The 9,774-nt window shown below is 60.9% G+C and overlaps 3 protein-coding genes across 3 annotated transcripts; all 3 read left to right on the plus strand.

Annotated features, from left to right (window-relative positions):
• Positions 1-1,594: 1,594 nt before the first annotated feature.
• LMXM_21_0840 (putative methionine aminopeptidase 2) lies at positions 1,595-2,992 on the plus strand (the record flags this gene model as incomplete). The annotated part of the gene is made up of 1 exon (XM_003875280.1): positions 1,595-2,992. The coding sequence occupies one exon, from the start codon at positions 1,595-1,597 to the stop codon at positions 2,990-2,992; it is 1,398 nt and encodes a 465-aa protein (XP_003875329.1).
• Positions 2,993-5,672: 2,680 nt separating this feature from the next.
• On the plus strand, positions 5,673-6,632 carry LMXM_21_0843 (conserved hypothetical protein; the record flags this gene model as incomplete). Its single annotated transcript, XM_003875281.1, has 1 exon — positions 5,673-6,632. The coding sequence occupies one exon, from the start codon at positions 5,673-5,675 to the stop codon at positions 6,630-6,632; it is 960 nt and encodes a 319-aa protein (XP_003875330.1).
• Positions 6,633-7,564: 932 nt separating this feature from the next.
• Positions 7,565-8,200, plus strand: LMXM_21_0845 (hypoxanthine-guanine phosphoribosyltransferase; the record flags this gene model as incomplete). The annotated part of the gene is made up of 1 exon (XM_003875282.1): positions 7,565-8,200. One exon carries the CDS (start codon positions 7,565-7,567, stop codon positions 8,198-8,200), a length of 636 nt encoding a protein of 211 aa, XP_003875331.1.
• Positions 8,201-9,774: the final 1,574 nt, after the last annotated feature.

Genomic DNA, 9,774 nt, shown 5'->3' on the forward strand with positions numbered 1-9,774 from the left:
TCCCCTGCAGGGGCCGTGTGTGCACGTGTGCCGATGCGTATGTGGTTGGATCGCTCTCGCTCGCGCCGTGCGTACTGTCGTGTAGTCGATGCGACAAGAGCTGCCACGCACACCACACAGAGCCATGCCCGCACACGCATCTGGCTCAGATACGCTTTCTAATGGTGGGAAGGAGGAAGAGGTGTGCGGGGACTGAGGCGGTGTTTTGTGGCGGCGCTCATTCCCGTATTCACCACCTGAGTGCGCGCAGTTGTCTGCCTGTGCGTGTCTCTGTCTGTGCGCCACTTGCTCCGGTGTACCGCCCGATCCCCTCGTCCTCCTGCCCTCCCTCCCTCTCACCCGCGTTCTCGATCTTGGCGATGGCTGCAACGCCCTCCTTCCCCCCTCTCTCCGCCTCACTCGATAGAACAGGCGGAGAAAGACACTGCAACGAACGGGGAAAAGAAAAGACTGCCGATGTGCCATGTGCCATTTCTTTGTCTGTGCGCTTCCGCCACCACCACCACCGCTGCCTCCTCCTCCGCCTCACGCGCTCTCGCTCGCCCTCGCTTTGGCTCCATCCCCCCAGTGATTCAGTGGGAGGTGGCGGTGCTGCGTTCACACAGGGCCGTCCACCCACCAACAGATGTGCACACTTCCATCTATTTGTAGAGGTGGGCACGTCTCCGTGTGCTCGTGCACGTTTCTCTCAGCGAACACACGGAAGCGGGTTAATGACGTGTCACGAGAGAGATGACGAGGCGGATGATGCTAGACGAAGGGGGCGGAAAGATAAGAGCGAGAGAGAGAGTCACCGCCAGCACGCCGAATCCACGCGCGTTTTGTTTGCCACGACGACTGCCGTTGATCTTCGCTGCTCCCTCTGATGCCCTCTCCCCCCTCCCCCGAAACACACGCACACACACGCGCACACGCAGCTCCCTCGCACCTTTTCTTTCCTTTGGCCTTCGAATGGTATGCGCGAGTGCTCTTGGGCTTGCTTCGCTCGCTGTGCTGGGCTTGAGGAGCTGTACCACCCAGCCCCAACACGCCTGCAGCTGCCCACCCGTATGCCGCCATGTGATCATCCGCGTCCTCAATGCCAACGTGTAGACGCGCACGGGCACACACGCGCATCGACATGCCTCCCCACACTTTTCGGGACGGCACTGGTGATCCTCCTCACGTTTCCATCGCTCATCCTTCCCACACGATAGCCTGTCTCTCTGTCTCTCCCTTTGGCCTTCGCTGCGCCCCTCCTCATCCTTCTTTCGCTTGCATCTCTCGCGTCGTTCCAGTCTGACGCAGAATACGAGAACATTGGCTCACGCAAGACGGGGCGCGCGCCATCCGCCAGCACGACAGTTTCTCTCATCGACCGCCTCCAGCCGTGCCGTGTCCCCCATCCCACATCTCGCCGTGGTCTACGCACTCACACGTGCCTCAGGAAAGCTATCTATATCTGCTCGCCTTGCCCAAGTAGCGCTGTTCTTAAGCAGACTCTCCCACGCGCACACGCACACACAGAGAGGAGTGCCAGCAGCTAAGACAGCAGAACATTTAACGCGACTAAGCTAAGTAAGGAAGAGGGAGGTGGATTGCCATCTTCACCATCATGCCACCAAAGGTTTCTGCGAAAAGCAAGCAGCAGCCCAAGCAGCAGGGCGGCAACAAGAAGGGCAAGGGCAGCAACGATGACAGCGACGACTTTGACGCGATATTGGCGGCAGCAGTGAACGCGTCCAAGGAGGACGCGGCCAAAAACCATGGGAATAGCCATCAGGGTAAGCGCAACAGCAACGGGAATGGTGCTGCACCGGCCAGTAGGAGCCTCGCTGCGGAGGAGCCAGTTGTGCCGAGCTCGGCCGATCACCCGGAGAACCCCTACCCGAAGACGGCGGATGGCTACCCGCGGCAGACGTGGCCAGAGCCGACGGTACCAGTGTCGAAGCAGTTTGCTGCTGGCCAGTTCCCGGCCGGGGAGATCGTCGACCACCCTGGTGAGATGAACAACTTCCGACGCAGCAGTGAGGAAAAGCGGGCGTTGGCCCGCGCGAGTGAGCAGCAGGTGCAGGAGATGCGCGAGGCGGCCGAGGTGCACCGCCAGGTCCGCACCTGGGCACAGAGCTGGATCAAGCCAGGCCTATCACTGATGCTCATGACGGATCGCATCGAGAAGAAGCTGAATGAGCTGATTGGCAAGGACGGCATCCTTCGGGGACAGGCCTTCCCGACAGGATGCTCGCTGAACAATGTCGCAGCGCACTACACACCCAATACCGCTGACGAAAAAGTGGTTTTGACGTATGATGACGTCATGAAGGTCGACTTCGGCACCCACATCAATGGCCGCATCATCGACTGCGCCTGGACGGTCGCCTTCAATCCTATGTTCGACCCGCTGCTGCAGGCCGTGAAGGAGGCGACGTACGAGGGCATCAAGCAGGCGGGCATTGACGTCCGTCTCGGCGACATCGGCGCCGCCATCGAGGAGGTGATGGAGTCGCATGAGGTGGAGATCAACGGTAAGGTGCACCAGGTGAAGAGCATCCGAAACTTGTCCGGCCACAACATCGCCCCCTACATCATCCATAGCGGCAAGAGTGTGCCCATCGTGAAAGGCGGCGAGCAGACGAAGATGGAGGAGGGGGAGGTGTTTGCCATCGAGACCTTCGGTTCCACTGGTCGCGGCTTCGTGAACGAGGATTTGGAGTGCTCCCACTACATGATGCGACCCGGAGCGGAGGTGATGCAGTTGCGCTCGGAGAAGGCGCAGCAGCTGCTGAAGCACATCCACAAGTCGTACAGCACGTTGGCGTTCTGCCGCAAATGGCTCGACCGCGACGGCTTCGATCGTCACCTCATGAACCTGAACCGCCTGGTCGATGAGGGCGCCGTGAACAAGTACCCGCCGCTGGTGGACGTCAAGGGCAGCTATACAGCTCAATATGAGCACACCATCTACCTCGGCCCAACCGCGAAGGAAATTCTTTCCAAGGGAAGCGACTACTAGGCGCCGGGCGTTGTGGCGAAGGGAAGGGCGCATAGGGGGTGGGTGGGGGAGGGAGGTGCTCACGCACAGTGAGGGAGGGGAAGGGAACTGCTTATAGTGAGGGGGAGAGGGATCGAGGCAGATACGTGCGCAGATCCCGGTGGTGAGGAGACGGCGTGTGCGCGTCTGAGCCCCCTCTCTCTGGCTCTTGTACGCCTTCGCCTCGTCTCCGATCCCGCTGCTTTTTCGTCTCTCCTGCCCGCTCGTGACCCCCTCCATCACCCGGCGGACACCGTGCGCTCTGTTTTGTGCTTTACATTGTTGCTTTCCCATGGTATGGATGCTGATGATGTCGGTGATCTATGAGGGCTCTTCTTGACCATTCGAAATCCTTCCTCCATCCCACCGTGATGGCGGGTGAGGGTGTGGGGGAGGGGCGAGGGACGCACACGCACCCCTCTCAGTGCGTGGCACCTCAGGGACCAGTACCCTCTCTGTGGGAAAGACAGGCAGCCTCCTCCCCCACCCCCTGCCAAATGCCAGAGCCACTTCTGGTAGTGACGGAGTCAGGTGCCTACGCCGCAGGAGAGGGAGGTCAGAGCGATGCATCGCTGCTGGTGTCGGCGGTGGGGCCCTGGATGACGCTGCATCGGAGTGACCCGCGAGAGTGAGCACTATCTGTACCATCCACATGGTGAGCAGGGTGTCACCGTGACGCGGGCGCCTCCCACCCCCGGCCCTCACACACCGCCCACTGGTGTGGGGAGCCTGGGCGCCACCGCGAGGGGGAGACGCACCCGGTGGCGGCCGGCACGGTGAGGGCGCGAGTTGAGGCAGCGGCCGTGCTCTCCGACAGCTGGCTCGATGCATTGCTGTGGCAGGTGCGTGTGTGTGTCTACGGCTGCCATCGCACCACGCGAGGTTGGGCCTGTGACAGGGGTCGGAGGGAGGGAGGTGTGTGTGGCGGTGGAAGAATGTTGGTGCTCACGTTGTGCGGCAGTGACGTGGGACTCACCTTTACGACATGAGCCCGTTTCGCAGGCACAACTTGTGAACGGTGGGAGCGGGTGGAGAAGACGGACCCACTTGGCAGCGGCCACGCCGCATCGGTACGCTGCGTGGGGTTGGAGGGGGGCGAGATCTCGCGTTGGTGAGCCCACGGCATTGGGAGGCAACACACGGCATGTCATCACCGCTGCTCCGTCCTACTCTCGGTCACTTCTCTTGTTCCCCATCGGCTGCCCCCTCCGCTGCCACCACCAAGTGGAACGTTCCACGCAGCCTTTGGCACCCCCTCCTCCAGTCCTCATCCCTCACCCGTATTTCCTGGTGCAGACGCTCGAGGAGTACATGATGTCCGTTGCGTGCGTGTGCGTGTATGTCTATGTGTATGTGTGTGCTGTCGAGCGTCCATTGGACGATCTTGCTGTTGTTTTCTCGCGTTTACCTTTTTCCGGCGGGCCAATTCGGGCGCCGTAATGACGACATTAACGAACGATGGGAGAATCTTGCTTTCCTATTTCGGTGGCCTTCTGTGATGTCCCTGGGCGGCTCTGCTTCCCTTCTGCCCCCCCCCCCCCCCGCTTTTGTAGGTGGTGGAGTCGGTTGTCCTCCGTCGAGCTCGAAAGGCGGTGCATGATGTTACCTCAGCATGTGATGTTGCCTCGGACCCACCACGCTGCGCCCGCACGCGGGCCGGCAGCTCACACCACGTTGCCCTCTTTTGGATACGAAACCGTGTACATGTTCTCCTCCCACCACATATGTTGGCGACCGATGCCGCTGTCTTCGTTGTGTGTCTCTGTGCTCCCCCACGTCGTCCTCGTTGCTGTCCCCCCTCCTCTGTCTTCCGGCATTGTTGTTCGTTGCGGGGCCCTGCCTGGTTCGCTGCCGCAGCATCCCCGTGTGTTTCTTGTTGTTACTGGCCTCCTCCCTCCCCCCGGTGTCGTGCTACAAAGCTCGAGCGATAGGAGTGGGGGGAAGGTTAGGAGCGACGTGTGTGTGTGGGCCAGACAGGGAGGGTGATTCTGCCAGGAGAGCGCTTGGGAGAGAGAGAGAGCGGGACTGGCTGAAGGCGCAGGAAGTGCTTCTTACTACTGAACTCGTGAAGGCTGAGAGGCTGCAACTGATGCCTCATCAAGAGGCAAGGGTAGCGGTGGTGGTGGTGGGGCCAATGTTGGTCCCCTGCTCCCCCTTCCTCCGACTAACGCGGCGCTTGTGAGAAAGGCGAGAGAGGGGGAGGAAAAGATGAGGTGGAGAGGCGAGCAACACCTGCAGCAATGGAGGCCGCGGCGTCCGCTCTCATCCCTTTCTCAGCGGCGCTATCTCTGCTGCTTCCAGCGCCAAAAACAGCTACAAGACGGAAAACAGTCACCCGCACACGCACATGGGTGTAGTTCACTACCGGAAGATCACGCACGTGTGCCAGTCTTCGAGAGTCGAAAACGGACTGCCGCTGCTGCCGCGTCCACAACTTCTGTTCCTGTTTCACTACCCGCTTCTCTTCGATATGGTACACACGCACACACGTGCACACCAGTCCCGTGTACCGCTGTTGCTGCTCATTCCTCAAAGCGTGCAACTCGCAGCGGCTTGTACAGGCCCTGGATGCGATCTCTTCGCCCCGCTTCTCTGTCTCCGAAACACCGAAAGCGAAGCCGGCGCACGGCTGCGAGGGCAACCGAGAGTAAAAAACTGACGGATGATGCTCCGCCTCTCACGCCGCCGTCTCGCCGCGTCCACTGGCGGCTTCTCGTCCGCCGCCTTCACCGGCGACGACGGCGGCACCTACGAGAGACGCAAGGGTGAGCAGGAGCGGCTGAAGCGCGATCATCAGCAGGAGGGCGCGGAGGCGCAGGAACGGCAGCCCCACAACGGAGGTGATGCCCAGCACGCAGGCACACCTGTATCTGTCTCGATGTCATCATCGTCCTTCTGGGAGGAGCCGTGCTCCCCAAGTGGGTTTCACGGCACAAGGGGCAGCAGCAGCAGTGGCAGTGGCACCGCCGCCAATACTGCTGCAGCCGATGCGCCCCTTGCGCGACCGACGATTGACACGTACCGCGCGATGACAGACAGCGAGCTTATCGAGACACTGCGGACCCGCGACGAACAGATTCATCAACTACGTGCTATCTACGAGGGCTTCCACTACGAGGCGGACAAGCACTTTCGAAAAATGATCTTTGACTACCACGACAAGACGATGCAGCTGTCGCAGGTACACGGGCGCATGCAGCAGGCCTCGCTGCAGATCAACCGCGAGGCCCTTTCGAAGATGCGTGATGAGCAGGATATGATGACACGCGACAAGCGCATCATCTTCACCATCTGCACGCTATGGACGCTTATCTTCTGGGTGTGGGTACGCCGTCACTACGTGAAGCGGCGTGAGCTGGAGCTGGAGCCGCTGGATGGGCGGGAGTGGGCGCAGATGAGTCCCTCCGTCACCGGCGCCGGCAGCTACAACGAGAACGTTTTTGGCAGCAACAAGCGCAATGCGCGTTTTACTGAGACGGCGTGGGAGCGCGAACTGCGCGAGCGCCGTGAGGCGCAAAACCTGCGAGACCAGGAGGCCGCCCTTCTTCGGAACCAGATGGAGCTGCAGAAAGCTGTGGCGGCGCAGCGGGGGCAGCCGCAAGCGTGTGCTGGTGACTCTTGATGCATGCAAGAGAGGAGGAGGAGGGAGAGATGTGCACGACGATAATGCGCGAGTACGTGAGGCGCTCTCGTACACTTCTTACACACCTCCGCCTCGTCCTATTCCTCCGTGGGCGGTACTGGAGGACGTCCTCTCGTTCTACCCCGCGGCCCTTCTCCAGCCGCTGCGCATGCGTCTGTCTGCGCGCTCATCGCAGACCCGCAGCACGAGGAGCGAGAGGGAAAGACCCACCACTGGAGGCAAGGGAGGTCGCGAAGCGCACGCAAGGGTGCGGGAAAGGAGAGTTGTATGGGTGGAGGAGGAGGGGGGGGACCCAGCGTCCCTCGCCCTCGGTGGAGACGAAGGCCGAGGGGAGGCGGGGGGGGCCTCTCGGTCTGCAGGATGGCGCTGCACTACGGTTTTTGCACGCCGCGCGCACTTTTCAGGATGCGTGGGCGTGTGTGTTCACTACTGCACTGCAGATGTTTGCAACTCTCGCTTCCCGTCTCCTGGCATTGCTCCATGCACGCGCACACGCACGCACGCGCACAAGAAAAACACAAGACAGCTCCCCGTATGGAGGCACTCGGCGCGGTCCTGCTCTCACCATCTCCCCTCTCTCTTTCCATCCGAATCTACACGGCTGCACATCACTGTTTCTCGGGAGGGCGTGCTTCCACGTGATGCCGACCTCATCCATCGTCGTCGTCGCTGCGCCTCCTAACCGGACAACGGGATTGACGTGTGCGTGCACCCATAAGTGTACACATGTGTAAGTCCACATCACAACGGCTCAACGACCTTGCTCGATCCATTCTCCCTCCGCCTTTCCCTCCCTCCCTCGCTCTCGCTCTCGCTCTTGCTCGCTTTGAATCCTCGCTTGCCCTCACGTGTATGGAAGCAACCGTTGTCCATCAGGCCCCACCTCTCTTTTCCTTCACCTTCGTTATCCCATGAGCAACTCGGCCAAGTCGCCCTCCGGCCCCGTCGGTGATGAGGGGCAGCGCAACTACCCGATGTCAGCTCGTACCCTCGTCACACAGGAGCAGGTGTGGGCCGCCACGGCGAAGTGCGCGAAGCGGATTGCAGAGGACTACAAGAGTTTTAATCTAACGGCCGACAACCCGCTCTACCTGCTGTGCGTGCTCAAGGGGAGCTTCATCTTCACGGCCGACCTCGCCCGTTTTCTCGCCGACGAGGGTGTCCCGGTGAAGGTGGAGTTCATCTGCGCTAGCTCGTACGGCGCGGGCGTGGAGACGTCGGGTCAGGTGCGCATGCTTCTCGACGTGCGCGACTCCGTGGAGAATCGCCATATTTTGATTGTCGAGGACATCGTTGACAGCGCCATCACGCTGCAGTATCTGATGCGGTTCATGCTCGCCAAGAAGCCGGCCTCGCTCAAGACGGTGGTGCTGCTGGACAAGCCGTCGGGGCGCAAGGTGGAGGTGCTGGTCGACTACCCCGTCATCACGGTCCCGCACGCGTTTGTGATTGGCTACGGCATGGACTTCGCCGAGTCGTACCGCGAGCTGCGCGACATCTGCGTGCTCAAGAAGGAGTATTACGAGAAGCCGGAGAGCAAAGTGTAGCGCTGACGAGTTACCGCTCGTGTCGGCTGGCACACTTTGCCCGCCTCTCTCCCTCTCTCTGCGCTCTTTCACGGACACGCACACCGGCATGCCGGCAAGCGTGCACGTGGGATGGTGAAGGGGGCGAGGCCGCCAGTCACGGCTGCGGCTGCGCACACAAGTGGAGCCGACCACACCACGCGCGGCCTTTTCTTCGTTCTCTTACTTCTTCTTACCCCATTTGTGGTCTCAGCGGTGCTGTTACGGAGTAGGGAGAGGAGGATGGATGGCGAGCGAACCTGCGAGTGGGCGAGGGGAGGTGCGGGGCGGGAGCTGTACACGATGCCGCGACGCAGGCACATTGGCAGACCTTCTGCATGGGCCAGCACAAGGTAGGCGAAAGGCTGGGGTGGTGCAGGGGGGAGGGGCGGATGTGGCGTAGTGTCGTAAAGACTCAGGTGAGGGTGATGCTGAAGCGGGGCGAGGGGTGAGGGAGAACCGCGTATGCGGCGGCCATGACGCACGTGGTATGCGCCTGTTCAACCTGGCGCATCTGCTCAGCTCCACTGGGCTGCGCCGTGTTTTGCTCCTCCCCCTGATAGTTCCCTTGGCTACCCCTGTGCACATGTGTACGTTCTTCGCTGTCCCGCCGCCTCTTTTTTCCTGCAAGCCCTCTGCCTCTGTACTGCCCCCCCCCCCCCCGCCGCCCTTCCCTTTCCTCTGTTCTCGCAATACTCGATCCCATGTTATCGATATATATATATATATATAACGTCCTCCATCCCCACCGGCTTCCCCTCCCCTCCCCCATCGCTCCACCGGCGCCTCTCCTTTCCGCTCGAGATGTTGACCTTCTGAGTAACAGAGCATGACCGAGAAAATAAAAATGAGAAGAGAGCACCCCCCCTCCCCCCCTCCACACACAAGATGCCCCCCACCGACCTCCGTGATGCCACTCATCACAGACGTGGCTGTGGCGGCGGCTACTCTTCTTGCGGATGCGAATAAGTGATATCGTGTAGGTGGTCAACACACCAGGGCGTGTGTGTGTGCGTGTTTTCATGTCTAACGGACCCTACACACGTACATGCGTACACACGTGCTCATTATATTTCCTCGCCGATGGCAACGATTTTTCTTTGTCTAAAACTTTAACAAGGCAGGAGAGATGTTGATATCACACAATCTTTGGCCATGTTCATGCATGTGCGCACGTGTTGAGGCATCCCGCATGCGAATAGACCCCCCCCCCCACCGGGGGGAAGCGAGGGGAAGGGGTGGGGCGTGGGTGGGGGAGGGAGCTCACCAGCTGCGCCACGGCGGCCTGGGCGAGGTTGCGCAGTGCCATCGGTGGCACGCCCCAGAAGAGCTGCACCTGAATCGTCGTCCCGCGACTGTAGGCAGGGAACAGCTTGCGCTCCTGCGCCAGCTCCCACACGGCGTGCTCCATCAGCGGCAGTGCGCGCGTGGGGTTGTGCTGCACTGCTCCAAAGAGCACGCCGCTGAACTGCTGGAGGTGCAGCATCTGGAACTCCACGTAGTGCAGCCCAGCCGACAAGTTGCTCCGCAGCATGTCCATGTACAGAAACTCGTGA

Source organism: Leishmania mexicana, chromosome 21 (genome assembly GCF_000234665.1).
Source record: "Leishmania mexicana MHOM/GT/2001/U1103 complete genome, chromosome 21".
NCBI lineage: Eukaryota > Euglenozoa > Kinetoplastea > Trypanosomatida > Trypanosomatidae > Leishmania > Leishmania mexicana.